Below are 18,133 nucleotides of genomic sequence, written 5' to 3'. Positions count from 1 at the left end.
CCATTGCCTTATACAAGGGAATAATCACCTCCTTATCCCTGCTAGAAAAATTCCTATATATCATTTACAATACACCATGAGCTACTCTTGCAGCCAGTCTGCACTGCTCAGAGAACTTCATATCTGCCTGCACAACCACCCCCAGGTCCCTTTCATTCTCTAACATTGACAAATGTAGTACTTTACATTTGTCAATGTTAAACTTCATTTGCCACCTCTCAGCCCATCTGCTCAACCTTTCCAGATCCTGTTGCAGCAGCATAGTGTCAGTAGTGTCCTTGACAACCCTGCCAACCTTCGTATCGTCTGCAAACTTGGACATTAAGCTTGATATACCATCATCAATATCATTTATAAATACAGAAAACAATAAAGGACCCAATACTGAACCCTGAGGGACTCCACTAATAACATTAGTCCACGATGAGCAGTGTCCATTGATTACCACTCTCTGTCTTCTCCCCCTCAACCACCCCTTTATCCATAGCAGCAACTTGCCTCCAATGCCACACTGCTCCAATTTGTGCAACAGTATCAAAAGCCTTTCTAAGATCCAAGTATAAAATATCAAAGTTATTCCCTGCATCCAGTTATTTTGTGACTGCATCATAGTATCCAATCAAATTGGTCAGGCAAGACTTCCCCTTAACAAAACCATACTGTGTCCGAGCTATAACTGAAGTCTTGTCTAGATGATCCTGCAGTGCTTCTTTAACCAGTGCCTCCATTAATTTTCCGGGAACAGAAGTTAAACTCACAGGTCTATAATTACTTGTGTCAGCCTTTGTGAATTGGGGTCACATTTGCACATCTCCAGTCCATGGGTACCTCCCCTGAGTCCAAGGAAGCTCTCATAATTATGGCTAAGGGTTTGGTTACTTCCTTTGCTGACTCCTTTAATATAAACGGATAGATCCCATCCACCCCAGGTGCCTTTCTTGTGTTTATCTTCAACAATTTCTCCTGCACTTTACTCTCAGTTATTACAAGATTCTCTAGCTTACTGCCAGAGTTGAATACACCTCTGGCATTCCCCTCGCTGAATAACTCCTCATGTGTGAATGTCGATGCAAAATATTCATTTAGTTTGTTAGCTACCTGAGCAGGATCATCAACAGTTTACCCATCGATATCAAGTGGACCAATCTGATTCATCCCCTTCCTTCTAGAGTTTACATAAGTAAAGAACTCTTTACTGTTTTTCTTCACATCCCTTGCCAAGGATTTCTCGTAATCTGCCTTCGCCTGCCTAACCTCCTTTGTAACTTGGTTACAGATCAACTTTTATCTATCATTGGCTTCTGTGTCACATGTTAATTTGTATGTATCCCATGCCTTTTTCTTCTCTGCCATATACCTCATTAGTTCATCTGACATCCATTTAGGCCTAAACCTTGAACAATATTTCTTAGTTGGTATGTAAAGCCTAGTAGCTTCCAAGATAAGTTCTTTGAATGCTTCCCATTTTGAATTTGCTGTTGGTAACATCATCAGTTGATCCCACTGTATAGAATTTAAATACTGTCTCAGTCCATCGTAGTCGCCTTTATGAAAGCAATACCCCTTCCCTTTACCCTTATGGTAGTTACCTCTTTGAGTAAATCCCACTTCAGCACACTGTGATCACTGCCACCTAATGGTTCATTTATCTGCAGATTCTTAATGTATGAAGAATCACTACTGATAATCAAATCAAGAGTATTACTCCCTCTAGTTGCCTCCCGAACATGCCGATGTAGAAAACAATCATCCAATAAATCCACAAAAGCCTTGCTAGTGTGTGAGTGACCAGCCCCCAAATTCCAGTCAATATCTGGGAAATTAAAATCCCCCATTATAAGACTCTCTGATTTACTGGCCCACTCTTTCTCTTTACAGTTTCTTATTATACTCATCAGAGTCATTAGGCCTATAGCACACTCCTACTCTCAATTTTGATCTCCCAATGCTTATGTCACACCAAACTGACTCGACACTGCACTGTCCAGCGATGTTGACTGGCTTCACTTCCTTGGATTTTATGTGTTTCTTAACCCCTCCTCCCTTCCTATCCTGTCTATCCTTTCTGTAAACATTGTACTCCCCAAATTCCAGTTCTGCATTCCCTATATCTGTGTGACACCACGTCTCTGAAATCACAACAATATCTGCCTTTGATGTTTTGAGCAATACCTCAAATTCATCAAATTTATTTACTAAACTCCTAGCATTGGTGTACACGCAAGTATACATGCACCTGCTCTTCCTCTTAGCCACCCTAACACAACCCATGTGTTTACTTGTACCCCCATGATTCCCAGCAGTCTCTGAAATATCCTGCATCTTATTTTCCAGGCTGCTGCTCATTCCAATAGAAGCAGTGCAAGAATCACTTTCTCCTCTGCCAGTGGCTACTGTTAATCTATTAGTCCTTGTATCCCTCCTATCTAGCAGTTTTCCGACCCACCTAACACTGCCTCGATAGCATCAGCAAACATTCTTGCACCCTTTCTATTTAAGTGTATCCCATCCCTGTAGAAGCAGTCTCTCCTGTTAACAAGTACAGACCAGGCTGAAAAAAATTCTACCCCTTGACCCTGCACAATCTTTCCAGGGCCGAATTGATCGACAGGGCTCTCATCATATACTCCCTCCTATCGTGTCTGGGCAGAATTGCAGACACTTTCAAATTCAACCCTAATTCACAGCTTTTTTTCATCAGTGACCTGTACTTGTTAAGTAATTCCGCCGGTCTCCTACTCTTAATATCATTAGTGCCAACGTGTACTTACTGCAGCTTGTTTTTATACTTCTCTAATGGGGAAATGTTACTTATTTGAAATAACATTATAAGAGGAAAGCATTTTGTTGTGAAGAATTTCACAACATGAGACGATGCCCAACATATAAACTTTGTTTTATCTTTAAATTCAGCTTTAAGTTGATGATGCATTTGCACAAAATAATATCAGTCTAAATTTCTCATAGTTTGAGGCTTTAGCCCTAAAAATTTTGTAGCAAAGATAAGTTAAAACGCAACTGATTTGTTTAAATTATTGTACAATGACATGCTGGCCTTTATCAACTTTTTGCTTGAGGAAGACAGTGTGACGGACAATTTCCTCCACAAATGAAGTTTCATAATTTTTGAAAAAAAAAAAAAAAAAAAGATATGAAAATAACACTATGGGACTTCGAATGTATTTCAACACAGTACTGAAATAAAATCAAAATTCAATGCTTCCCAAGTTCGAAAGAATCCTGTCCAGTCACGATAGGAGGGAGTATATGATGAGAACCTTGTCAATCAATTTGGCTATGGAGAGATTGTGCAGGGCTCATGGGATAGAATTTCTCAGCATGGTCTGTGCTTGTTAACAGGGGAGGCTGCTTCTACAAGGATGGGATACACTTAAACAGAAGGAGTGCAAGAATATTTGCTGTGAATCCCCCCAAACTGCTAGCTTGTGAAGATTCACAGACTAATAGATTAACAGTAGCCGCAGGCAGAGGTGGAAATGATTCTTGCACTGCTTCTATTGGAATGAGAAGCAGCCCAGAAAGCCAGTTGCTGGGGGTCATGAAACAAGTAAATATATAACTAAGAGTAACTAAGAGTAAGAGCAGGCGCATGTATACTTGCATGTACACCAATGCTAGGAGTATAGTAAATAAATCTGATGAATTTGATATGCTGGTTAAGACATCCAAGGTGGATATTGTTGGGATATCGGAGACATGATGCCACCCAGATATGAAGTATGCAGAATTGGAATTTGGAGAGTACAATGTGTACAGAAAGGATAGACAGGAAAGGAAGGGAGGAGAGGTTACGCTGTTAGTTAAGAAACTCAAAATCTAAGGAAGTGCATCCAGTTGACATAAATGGACAGTGCAATGTTGAGTCAGTTTGGTGTGACATAAGCACTGGGAAAGCAAAAGTGAGGGTAGGCGTTCATTATAATTATTATTAGCCATATGGTGGAAGGAAGCCTGCGGCTTATGCTGCACCAGCCAAAAAAAAAAAAAAAAATTCCCGCGTTAACCAAAGATAGAGAGAGAGAAGTAGAAGGAAATCACCAAAAAAGCAAGAAAGAGAAGAATGATGATATCCAGCTCAGGACCCTGGATTTGCCAAGCCTATACTCACCAGATGTGAGACCCTGGGGAAAATTATAGGCCTAATGACTCTGATCAGTACAACTAACAATTATACTGAGAAATAGAGTGGGCCAGTAAATCAGCGTGTCTTATAATAGGGGATTTTAACTTTCCAAATATAGACTGGAACTTGTGGGTTGTCACACACACAAGCAAAGCTTTTGTGGATTTATAGGATGATCATTTTCTACAGCAGCATGTTAGAGAGGCAACATGAGAGTGTAACACTTTTGATCTGACTATCAGCAGTGATTATTCATGCATTAAGAATTTACAGATAAAGGAACTACTAAGTGGCAGTGATCACAGTGTACTGATGTGGGATATACTTAAAGATGTAACTACTATCAGGGGTAAAAGGAAGAGTTTTTACTTTTGTAAAGGTGACCACAATGTTCTCAGAGATTTTTTATATTCTATACAGTGGGACCAACTGATGATGTTACCAACGGGCAAATTCTAAATGGGAAGCATTCAAGGAAGCAATTTTGGCAGCTACTAGGCTTTTTGTTCCAACTAAGATATACTGCTCTAGGTTTAGGCCCAAATGGATGACAGATAAACTAATCAGACTCGTGGCAGAGAACAAAAATGCATTGGATGCATATAAATTGTCAGACAACACAGAAGCCTATGGTAGATGCGAAGAAAAACAGCAAACACTTCTTTACTTATATAAACTCTAAAAGGAAGGGGATGAATCAGATTAGTCCACTTGATATCAATGGTTTGACTGTAGATGATCATTTTCAGATAACTGCCAAACTAAATGAGTATTTTGCATCTACATTCACACATGAGGAAAGCTTTTGATACTGTTGCACATGAAAGACTACTGTACAAATTGAAGCAGTATGGCAGTAAAGGCAAGTTGCTACAATAGATAAAAGAATGGTTGAGTGGGACAAGACAGAGTGGTAATCAATGGGTATTGCTCTACGGGGACTAATGTTATTTGTGGTGTCCCTCAGGGTTCAGTGTTCGGCACATTGTTTTGTGTATTCATCAATGATATTGATGATGGTATATCAGGCTTAATGTCAAAGTTTGCAGATGATACAAAGGTTGGGAGGGTTGTTAATAACAGTAATGACAGTATGTTGCTGCAACAGGATATGGAAAAGTTGGGTAGATGGGCCTGAGAAGTGGAAACTGAAGTTTAACATTGACAAATGCAAATTACTGCATATGTGTAGCAGTTACCCCAGAGTAACTGCAACACATATGCACTTTTGCACTGCTTGCACTCTTTCATTCTCCACTACCCTGACAGTGCAGACGCTTCTGTCTGCACTGTCAGGGTAGTGGAGAATGAAAGAGAACTGGGGGGTAACTGTGCAGTCAGATATGAAGTTTTCTGATCACACACATATGAAAATAAATTTCCAATAATAAAACTATTAATGCTCAAGTCTAGGCCGTATCAAATAATGCAGTGATGTCTAAAAGCATTTTATTTTTATGACCTTATTCAGAAATGCAGTTTTATGATAATATTCAATTCTTATTAACAGGAGCAGTGTCGTTTTGGCATTAGCACAGGCACACGATGCAAGAAAGCAAGCTTATATAGCATCAGTCAAAAAAAAAACCCTTATTTCATGCATCCACTCGCTCCAAATGTTTGTCAAGTTCTGCCTTGAATCTATTTAAGCTATCAACTTCTACAATGAAAGATGCAAGTTTGTTCCGCCAAACAACCACCCGCTGGCTAAAGGGGCAAACTTCCGCACATCAATCCTACAACCATCTTTCCTCAATTTGAATTTAAAGATGAGCAGGAGGAAAACTCCCATCCACATTGAGCATGCTCAAACCATTCAAAGCTTTATACACCTAAATCAGATCACCTTGCCGGTGCCTAGTCTCCAGACACTGTAATTTGCAAAACATAAGCCTTTCTTCGTAAGAGCAACTCTTTGTTCCATTCACTAATCTTGTTGCCCTTCTCTGTACTCGTTCCAACAGCTCCACATCCTTATTAAAATGAGGTCTCCAGACCTGTATATAGTACTCAAGGTGTGGCCTGACCATTGCCTTATACAAGGGGATAATCACGTCCTTGTCCCCGCTAGAAAAATTCATGTATATCATTGACAAGACACCACGAGTCTTGCAGACTGTCTGCACTGTCAGAAAACTTCATATCTGCCTGCACAATTAACCCCAGGTCCTTTTCATTCTCTACTACTGTCAGTGGAATACCACAGAGTTGGTACGTTTCTCTGGGGTTACTGTTTCCCATATGTAGTACTTTACATTTGTCAATGTTAAACTTCATTTGCCACCTCTAAACCCATCTGCTCAACTTTTCCAAATCCTGTTGCAGCAGCAGCATAGCGTCAGTGGTGTTCTTAACAACCCTGCCAACCTTTGTATCATCTGCAAACTTGGACATTAAGCGTGATATACCATCGTCAATATCATTTATAAATACAGAAAACAACAATGGACCCAACACTGAACCCTGAGGGACTCTACTAATAACATTAGTCCACAAAGAGCAGTGTCCATTTATTTCCAATCTCTATCTGCTCCCACTCAGCCATCCCTTTATCCATAGCACCAATTTGCTTCCAATGCCACACTGCTCCAATTTGTGCGGCAGTTTTCCATGTGCAACAGTATCAAAGGCTTTTCTAAGAGCCAAATATATGATATAAAAGTTATTCTTTTGTGACTACATCATTTGTGACTTTCTGACTACATCATAGTATCCAATAAAATTAGTCAAACAAGACTTCCCCTTAGCAAACCCGTGCTGGGTCCGAGCTATACCTGAAGTCTTGTCTAGATGATCCTGCAATGCTTCTTTAATCAGTGATTCCATTAATTTCCCTGGAACAGAAGTTAAACTAACAGGTCTGTAATTATCTGTCTCCCCCTTTGATCCTCCTTTGTGGATTGGGGTCACATTTGCACATCTCCAGTCCATGGATACCTCCCCTGAGTCTAAGGAAGCTCTCATAATTATGGCTAAGGGTTTGCTTACTTCCTTTGCTGCCTCCTTTACTATAACTGGATAGTAAGCTTACTGCCAGAGTTGAATACACCTCTGGCATTCCCCTTCCTGAATAACTCCTCATGTGTGAATGTCGATACAAAATATTCATTTAGTTTGTTAGCTACCTGAGCAGGATCATCAACAGTTGAACCGTGGATATCAAGTGGACCAATCTGAATCATCCCCTTCCTTCTAGGGTTTACATAAGTAAAGAACTCTTTGCTGTTTTTCTTTGCATCCTTTGCCAAAGATTTCTCATAATCTGCCTTCGCCTGCCTAACCTCCTTTGTAACTTGGTTACAGACCAGCTTATATCTATCATAGGCTTCTGTGTCACATGTTAATTTATATGTATCCCATGCATTTTTCTTCTCTGTCACATGTCTAATTAGTTCATCTGACATCCATTTAGGCCTAAATCTTGAACAATATTTCTTTGTTGGTATGAAAAGCCTAGTAGCTTCCAAGATTAATTCTTTGAATGCTTCCCATTTTGAATTTGCTGTTGGTAACATCATCAGTCGGTTCTACCCAGTGGCACAGCTACCATGTTGGCAGGCAAGGCAATTGCCTCCCGGGCCCTTTAGGGGGCTTGGCATCTTTGGCTGTCTCCTGTTTTTGCAATTATCATTAAGTATGGGCTCAAACATGATCTTTGCCTCCAGGCCCGAAAGAGGGTAGCTACGCTAGTGGTTCCACCATATAGAATTTATATACTGTCTCAGACCACCGTAGTCACCTTTACGAAAGCAAAAATCCTTCCCTTTATCCTTGATGATAGTTACCTCTTTGAGTAAATCCCACTTCAGCACACTGTGATCACTGCTACCTAGTGGTTCCTTTATCTGAAGATTCTTGATGCATGAAGAATCACTACTGATAATCAGATCAAGAGTATTACTCCCCCAATTGCCTCCTGAATATGCTGCTGTAAAAAACAATCATCCAATAAATCCGCAAAAGCCTTGCTAGTGTGTCAGTGATCAACCCACAAATTCCAGTCAATATCTGGGAAATTAAAATCCCCCCATTATAAGACACTAATTTACTGGCCCACTATTTCTATGCACAATTGCTCATTATACTCATCAGATTGATTAGGCCTATAACACAAACCTACTCTCATTTTTCCTTTCCCAGTGCTTATGTCACACCAAACAGACTCAACATTGCACTGTCCACCCACACCAATTGGATACACTTCCTTAGATTTTATGTGTTCCTTAACTAACAGCATAACCTCTCCTCCCTTCCTGTCCTGTCTATCCTTTCGGTACACATTGTGCTCCCCAAAATCCAGTTCTGCACTGCTTATGTCTGTGTGACACCATATCTCTGATATCCCAACAATATCTGCCTTTGATGTCTTGACTAGCACTTCAAGCTCATAGAATTTATTAACTATACTCCTAGCATTGGCGTACATGCAAGTATACATGCACCTGTTTCTACTCTTAGTTACCCTAACACAGTCCATGTATTTACTTGTTCCACTATGACACCAGCAGTCCTGGAAATTCCCACTGCCTTGCTTTCCAGGCTGCTGCTCAATTGCATTTCAATAGGAGTAGTGCAAGAATCACTTTTACCTCTGCCAGCGGCTACTGTTAATCTATTAGTCCGTGTATCCCCCCAAGCTAGCAGTTTTCCGACCCACCTAACTCTGCCTCGATAGCATCAGCAAATATTCTTACACCCTTTCTATTTAAGTGTATCCCATCCCTGTGGAAGCAGTCTCTCCTCTTAACAAGCACAGACCAGGCTGAGAAAAATTCTACCCCTTGAGCCTTGCACAATCTCTCCCAGGGCAGCATTGATCGAAAAAGCTCTCATCATATACTCCCTCCTATCGTGTCTGGGTAGAATTGCAGACACATTCCAATTTAACCCTAACTCACAGCTTTTTTTCAGCATTGTCTTGTACTTGTTAAGTAATTCTGCCGGTCTCCTACTCTTAATAATATTAGTGCCAACATATACAACAATATCACCCTTTGTGCCCTTAAAGGATGATATCTGCCCTACAACGTCATTAACCTTTGCCCCTGGCAGACATACCCTGGTTCTATTCCATCTATTCTTTTTGCATAATATGTTCCCCATTTCCCTGACAATAGTCACCTACAACTAGTTCCTTCGGGACCAGCGCATTCTACCTTGGGGGTTGCCGCTGTGTTGAGTGATGTTCAAGTGCAAGCTCTGGCATTGATGTGGGCAGCTGAGAGCTTGATGGGCCCCTCAATTTAAATCCTTCGAGGACATCCACCCTGTCCTTCAAGCTCTCATATAAGTCCATAACAATGCCGAGTTGGCGCCTGATTTCCTCGCACTCCTTACATCGCACACACACACAGAGACATTCCCCTTGGCAATATCATGTCTGGTTCCTGATTGCTCCACAAATATCAAACAAGCAGTGCATTTCAATAGACTGTGATTCAGAGGACAACCGCCCCCCCCTCGGTTTTCCCCTGAGCCACAGCACTTCCACTAGTTTGAGCCTTTTGCTTTGCTGCTCTGGTCTGAGTCATGATTTCTATTCAAGTTCAATAAAATTCCAATACAAAATATAAACCTAAACCTATATTCCAATGCAGTTATAACACTACATATATGTATTTCGGTATCGAATATTATATCCGCGTTACGTTATTAGCATTAGTAGAGGCATATGATGCAAGAAAGCAAGCTTATTCAGCATCAGCCAAAAAAAAAAAAAAAAAAACACAACCACTACTCCCATTTCACCCCTCCGTTCGTTCGAAATACCTGTCCAGCTGAGCCTTAAATTTGTTTAGGCTATCAACTTCAACAAGTGATGGAAGTCTATTCCACAAACCAACTGCCCGCTGGCTAAAGGCAAATTTCCGCACATCTATCCGACATCCGTCCTTCCTCAATTTGAATTTATGCCCTCTCAGGTGATTATTCTGAGCAAGAGGAAGAATCCCATCGGCATTGAGCATGCTCAAGCCATTCAAAGCCTTGTACACCTCTATCAGATCACCTCGCCGATGCCTAGTCTCCAGACTCGGTAATTTGCAAAACTTAAGCCTTTCTTCGTAAGAGCAACCCTTTGTTCCATTCACTAATCTTGTTGCCCTTCTCTGTACTCGTTCCAGCAGCTCTACATCCCTCTTGAAATGAGGCCTCCAGACCTGTATACAGTACTCAAGGTGTGGCCTGACCAATGCCTTATACAAGGGAATAATCACATTCCTATCCCTGCTAGAAAAATTCCTGTATATCATTGACACGACACCATGAGCTACTCTTGCAGCTCGTCTGCACTGCTCAGAGAACTTCATATCTGCCTGCACAATTACCCCCAGGTCCTTTTCACTCTACCACTGTCAGCATAATACCACAGAGTTGATACGTTGATCTGGGGTTACTGTTTCCCATATGTAGTACTTTACATTTGTCAATGTTAAACTTCATTTGCCACCTCCCAGCCCATCTGCTCAACCTTTCCAGATCCTGTTGCAGCAGCATAGCATCAGTAGTGTCCTTAACAACCCTGCCAACCTTTGTATCGTCTGCAAACTTGGACATTAAGCTTGATATACCATCATCTATATCATTTATAAATACAGAAAACAACAATGGACCCAACACTGAAACCTGAGGAACTCCACTAATAACATTAGTCCACGTTGAGCAGTGTCCATTGATTACCACTCTCTGTCTTCTGCCACTCAACCATACCTTTATCCATAGCAGCAATTTGCCTCCAATGCCACACTGCTCCAATTTGTGCAGCAGTCTTCCATGCGCAACAGTATCAAAAGCCTTTCTAAGATCCAAATATATAATATCAAAGTTATTCCCTGCATCCAGTTCTTTTGTGACTACATCATAGTATTCAATCAAATTGGTCAGACAAGACCTGCACTTAACAAAACCATGCTGTGTCTGAGCTATAACTGAATTCTTGTCCAGATGATCCTGCAGTGCTTCTTTAACCAGTTATACGACTTTCTTATCCCCTGTTAACTTATATGTATCAATTCACGACGCCACGCTTGTAATAACTAGGTCGCTATATTTATTTAGTTAAAAAAATGCAATTCAATTGACAATGAAATTTAATAAGATTATTAAATTTTATTGATTAATTAATTGATACTACTATACTCGTTATCCGTTAAACCTTACGCTAGCACACGTATCGTATAACAATGGTGGCAAGTTACGAACGGTTAATCTACGGACAAGAGGTATTATTTACTTTCCAAATCGCGCTATCTAAATTCAAAATAAACCACGGAGCTTGACTGGGTCTATAAGCTACTTATAGAAAATAATTTAATCTAACAATTAAGTCAATAAAGCGGCTAAGTATAATTAAAAACTTTTCGTTCGCGGGAGCTGCAAAACCTGTGCACACGTGGATTTGATACCCTTACCGGTACTAAGTAATAACCTACAAAATCTCTATCTAAATACAGAGGGAATGTGTATTTCTGCATCATCTGAATTGTCAAATATTATGTTTTGTTGCAACAAAGTTGAAGCTTACTAATATAATTTTCACCATGAGTAGGTTTAATGAATGAATGAAATTTTTTTTAGCATCTGAAATAGAAGGAAGGTCTACTTTCAAAGCTGACCTAAAATCGCAAAGTAAAACAAAAATTATTTTTTCTTCTCTCTCATGGTAGCTGTATAAATAATAAAAATTCAATTGGAATTGCAAGTGTGAGAATCTTGTAACATTAATCCCCCCCCCCCCATATGATCAAATAATGCAGATTTTTTTTTTTTTTTTTTTACTGCTACAGAAGGAATAACCATCTCCCCAAGATAGGCAATTTTGATAAGTTAGGAAACCAATGTTTGATAATGAACAATTAAAAATATAATGGAGAACAATGGATTTCAGTGATGTGATGAGAGAAAATGTTAGAATGGAATAGAAGTCTATTACTCAACCTTTCAAATGTGACTATACAATTATGCATGCTCTATTAAAACTAAAAAAAAATGGCTAAAAATATTTATTTTACACTAGAGTCATCTGAAGAGAGTCTCTTCCTCTGTGATTATGCAGATATCTCCCCCACACTACAGAAAAACTGATTATTACAACCTCGGGGGCAATTAAAATCACATTTATGATTTGGTTTCTATTTAAAAAAATATATAAACACTCACATTGAACTGAAGAACATGCAGCATTCTGTCAGAAAACATTTTATCATTTAATACAACAATCTCATAGAAGTGAAATCAGTGTGATGAATTTTCAAAAGATCACCAGAGGAATAAGGTAGATGTAGACAAAACTGATAACTACAAGTGGATAACACTTTAAAAATGTGTGGTGAATATCACAACCTTGATCACACTTCTATAACATTAAAATTATCACTTTTCTCTGTAACTCTTTTAGAGTGGACTTTTTTTTTCTTCTTTTTTTTAAATTCAAAATAGTTCTTTCTGCTGTAGATAAAATTTAATAAAATTGTACATATCACAGGGCTTTTTAACAGATGTGTTATGCCACCTCAAATCACCTCTACTACAGTTTGTATAAAATAATGTACATGTATGAAAATAGAAAGGCATTAACAGGATATGCAATGGAAATGCACCATCTGTTTTACCACTTGCATTCTAAATAAAAGACAATATGATCTATAAGAATTAGTCTATAACATTTACCTGTGGAGTGAAAATGCCATGTACACACACACAAAAACCAGAATGGAAATGGGAACACAAAGTATATTTCATAGCATTAATGCAATGATCAATTATAATCAACCCAGCTAGAATCAGCTACCAAGGGCAAGCATTAACACATCTTCTATACATTAGTTAAAATTGTTTATATAGCATAGTGATCTTTGCTGCAGTTTTTGCTATTCAAGGCCCACAGAGGGTTTCACTGTGAAGAGTGGGCCAAAAATAATGTTCTACAAATGAAAATTCATATAATAAATCATTCACTAGTGGACATGGGCATGTTAGTTACCTAAAAGTATTATTAGAAAGACATTAAAATTTATTCCTAAAAAAAAAAAAATTGCATTAATAATCTAAATGCTATAAATCACAATGGAAATTTCATCCATGGGAAAGTAATTCTATCATATATCTGCCTCAAACTGTAGAACATGATTCCATTACATATAATCTGACTTTATATAAGAAACATGCTTGAAAGTTTTATGAATAAATAAAAAGAAGATACCCACATATTTAAAAAGTGATGAATGAAACATTAAACTAGATAAAATTATGGATAAGCTTCTATAATTAATATATAAAACTTTCCTCCAAATTTTGAAGCATACAGAAGTTACTTATGCCATCTGCAAGCAATCATGTGTTGCAGTCAAGGTTATTACATACTACATGTATAAACCCTCTGTACTAATGTGGGTCACTTGCATACTGTCTACCAATAAGAATACTGGGTTATATATAATATTGCACAGCCTGTACAACTGGTATCAATACAAATTTTTACACTGAAAATAATTTCAGTGTAATAATTTCAGATTAATAAAAACAGAAGATTTCAAAAAAGTGAAATTAATTATTTGAATGTCTTCAAGAAAAATACTGGAATCTTCAAAGATAAAAACAACTACTGCAGCATGCATTTATGTTATCACTTTTATCCCAGTGGCATATGAATAGAATTTTTTTTTTTTTTTTACTCTGAAATTACTATTCAACCAACTGTAATTCACAATAACTTAAGGAAATTTTCTTGGCTTATCTCATTAAAATTCGAAAATTCTGCTGATAAAGCACAAAATGAACAAAAATAAGTCCTGGCATAAATAGTGCACAGTTAATAACCCTGATGTCTTAAATGTCCAATCTAAAAACATGTTAATCAAACAAAGTTTTAATGATAATATTTCGGCCAATTACTTAATAGCTGTTTTGCATAGTACCAACAAAATACATAGAAATTACTATAATTATCGTGACTAATTGTTTGGTCAGACTGCATTACATTAAGAAATCAGAATATAATGAATATAGTTACATATAATTTTATTCTGGTTTCTTAATTTTGGTTTTTTTTGTTTTTTTTTGCAATAAGGTGAGATCAATTTGAGAGGCAAAATATTGTACTGAGTATTTCTCTATATTTCTAAGTATTAAAATTTTACATAACTAGATGTTTAAAAAAAAAAAAAAAAAAACCTATTTGCCTTAATTTTGCCCACCAGTGTAGATATATCACATTCTCACCCAGTCATACATTTTTGATTCTATAATAATAATTTCTCCACAAGTGACACCTACAAAATCATCTTATAATATCACCAAACTACTAGAGCAAAATGTGGCTTTTCTCCAAATCCACTGAGTGTGGAGAGATAAATTGATATTTTGCAATGCACTCTTAATAATTTCCATATCATTCACAATTCTTGAAAACAATTTTATCCTTCCTTTGATAATGATACCAAACAAAAATACATACACATTTTTAATCATCCTTAGCACTTCTTTTTAACCACAGAGGCTCATATCTGGTGAGTATGGGCTTGGCACACCCAGGGTCCTGAGCTGGATATCATTCTTCTTCTCTTTCTTGGTGATAACCTTCTACTTCTGATTCTCTCTCTTCTCTCTCTCTCAGAGTAATTCAGATTTTTTTTTTTTTTTTTTTTTTTTTTTTGGCTGGTGCAGCATAAGGCTCAAGCTTCCTTACACCATATAGCTAATAATAATAATCCAAGGACAGATCAAGCCTTCATGTTCTTTGGTGTAACAACTTAGCAAAACAGGGGTGAGGTCTGGCTAGGTTCAACTGGATTTACAGAATGCAAAGGCTAATTCATAAGTAATTTTCTTTTTGCTCACTACATTTAAGTGTAATTCTTTATTCCGCATTCTTTTATATCTCATTCAAATTAATATAGTCTAGAGCTATGCATATGACAAACATCAAACCCCAGGGGCTCACATCTGGTGAGTATGGGTTTGGCACACCTAGGGTCCCAAGCCGGATATCATCATTCTTCTCTTTCTTGGTGATTCCCTTCTAATTTTGACTCTCTCTCTGTCTCTCAGGGTAACCTTGGAACTTTTTTTTTTTCCTGGTGCAGCATAAGCCTCAGGCTTCCTTGCACCATATGGCTATTATTAATAATAATAATTATCACAGAAGAGACCCTAAAACTAAATACCTGCATCAGCCTACAGTTCCACCATAAAGTACACAGGCAGGATATACAAGTTGCAAGATCAAACCTTTGATCTCTTAAAATGCATGCACTGCCCATTGCTAACTGAGACCAGTTAGCAATGGGCAGCAATGGGCAGTCCAAAAGCAGTCTTTGATATTCCAAATAAACCAGCCTCAATATTTAAATAACATCAGCTCCATTGTGGAATTTGGCAACAATGAAGATAAAACACAGAACTCTAGCTTGGCATGGATTAAAATATAATTTTTTTTTATACTTTAATACAGCCCAATCTTAAGTTTAATCTGGGGGTGTGGGGAGTTATTATTATTATTAGCCATATAGTGCAAGGAAGTCTGAGGCTTATGCTGCACCAGCCAAAAAAAAAGAAATTCTGAATTACCCTGAGAGAGAGAGAGAGGTTGGTTGGTTGGTTGTTAGGAGTTTTATGGCACATCAGCATCTAAGGCTATTGTGCACCAAGTCTAAAGGTTTAACCCCAGGGGCTCACATCTGGTGAGTATGGGCTTGGCACACCCAGGTTCCTGAGCTGGATATCATCATTCTTCTCTTTCTTGGTGATTCTCTCTCTCTCTCTCTCTCTCTCAGGGTAACTCGAGAATTTTTTTTTTGGCTGGTGCAGCCTAAGCCTCAGGCTTCCTTGCACCATATAGCTAATAATAATAGTATAAAATATAAAGAGAGAAAGAGAAAACAGGAGTCAGAAGCAGAAAGGAATCACCAAGAAAGAAAAGAATGAGGGTGTGCCAAGCCCATACTCACCAGAAAATTGGTTAGTGGTGATAAATTCAAAAAATAGGAATAATCTTGGGGGACGGGAAGTAACACCCTCCAAGTTGTACCCTTTCTACTATCTGAATACTGTAAAATGTATATTGATGGTCACTATCAGTAGAGGAAATGAACACAATATTCACACAAAAACTCAACTTCGTTAAATTTACGATACTTACAAAAACAAGGGTACAACAGGGTACTGATTTATTCAACACGAATTTCAAATAAAAAATATTGCTTTCTACGTATTCCAATGCCAAACAGTGCAAGGTAAATCGCATATAGCAGCATTTCCCAAACTGGGGTCCGCAGACCAGTTCCAGAGGATCCACAAAAGGTTCAGAAGGGGTGTGTGTGTGTATATATATATATATATATATATATTATTATAGTTATAATTATTATTAAAAACCATATGGTGCAAGGAAGCCTGAGGCTTATGCTGTACCAGCCAAAAAAAAAAAAAAATTGAGTACCCTGAAAGTGAGAGAAGTAGTAGAGAATTGCCAAAAGAGAGAAGAATGATGATACCCAGCTTAGGTCCCTGGGTGTGCATACACATATATATATATATATATATATCTACTCATATATATATATATATATATATATATATGAGTCCACAAACTTTTTTTTTTTTTTTTCTGAATTGGTCCGTAGATTTCAGTAGTTTGGGAGCCGCTGCCATATCACATTATGCTGCCTTGGAACATACCGAAATGCCCATTCTTCCAACTTCTTTGATTCATGTTTACATTTTTCACACAGCCGCATGATGCCCGGGTTGAGTCCCATTAACCCAATTTAGGAAAGGGAAAGGAGGTCACGAAGCGGTTTCGAGCTGTCTGTGGGAGGGAATACAAATTTGCTTTACACTCAAAGCCCTGACGGCCTAAATAGGTCAATACAAGCAGTTTAATACAGTTTAGTGAAAAGAATTATAAACGTCCGCTTGTAAGATCTAATAAAATGCCATTCGGTAACTGGGCAACTGTAAGTTGCAAACGGTTTATATACGCGACATGTATATAAACAGATAAATCGTACCGCTAAGCACTTCTTACATTCACTAAAGTGTGGATGTGAAATTCAATCAAACTAATGGATAGCTGAAATCAAAACAGTAGATACAGTTATAACAACAGACGGTCAGATAACGAAACTGGGAAACCTACAGCTAACTTTTCGGAATGAGTCGACATCCTACAACGATGACCTCTTCACTCCACTGAACGACCTTGACTCTACAAAATAACGCAATGTCCTGCCACGCAGTTGTGATGCATGATCTTCACAGATTAAATTGGATCTATGATACTTCTTAGATTATGACATAAACAGTATCGTAAAGGAAGCACTTAGAATACGAAAAAATAATATACGTACAAGAAAAATTTATGAGCAAATTTTCTTAAAATAAATAATATTGTTTATTTATTTGTTTCTTCGCTCTCTTTCCAATCTGCATCTACATTATTTATACAGTACATCGTGTGTGTATACACTCAGTCATCACTGAATTATGACCACCTATCTAATACTTCGTAGGTCCTCCTTTTGCCCTCAGTACAGCAGCTATCCGACGTAGCATTGATTCAACAAGATTTCGGAAACGTTCGGGAGGTATAGTCAACCAAGCTGTGTAATGCGGTCAGCAATGCAGGTATGGAGGTGATTGGTGTATCCAGAATCCTGATATGCCTTTCCATAGTGTCCCACAAGCCACAAGTGCTCTGTGGGATTCATATCGGCGGAGTTCGGAGGCCAATCGATATGCTGGAAGTCAGAACTGTGTTTCTCAAACCATTCCTGCACAACAAGTGCCCGATGGCTCGGCGCATTATCATATTCGAAGACACCATCGCCATTCGGGAAAATGTGTAACATAGCGGGGGGTACACAGTCAGCAAGCAGTTGACGATAACAGAGACCACTGATACGTTGTTCCACATGCACCAGGGTTCAAAGTTCCTGCCAGTGAAACATGCCCGACACTACACAACCGCCTCCACCGGCCTGCACTTTTGCT

The 18,133-nt window shown here is 38.3% G+C and overlaps 1 protein-coding gene across 2 annotated transcripts in view; it reads right to left on the bottom strand.

Annotated features, from left to right (window-relative positions):
- UGP (UDP-glucose pyrophosphorylase) overlaps nt 1-17,395 on the bottom strand; it is a 443,603-nt gene extending 426,208 nt beyond the window's left edge. For both annotated transcript variants that reach the window (XM_090376515.1, XM_090376514.1), the window contains exon 1: nt 17,280-17,395. In XM_090376515.1, coding sequence (XP_090232641.1) covers nt 17,280-17,306 — 27 coding nt within the window. In that variant the 5' untranslated portion in view covers nt 17,307-17,395. The remainder of the gene's footprint in view (nt 1-17,279) is intronic.
- Nucleotides 17,396-18,133: the final 738 nt, after the last annotated feature.

The sequence above is a fragment of the Mastigoproctus giganteus genome, chromosome 6, assembly GCF_048544385.1.
Source record: "Mastigoproctus giganteus isolate SK-2022 chromosome 6, ASM4854438v1, whole genome shotgun sequence".
In the NCBI taxonomy this organism is placed as follows: domain Eukaryota; kingdom Metazoa; phylum Arthropoda; class Arachnida; order Uropygi; family Thelyphonidae; genus Mastigoproctus; species Mastigoproctus giganteus.
This window is presented reverse-complemented; position numbering and strand designations above follow the sequence as displayed.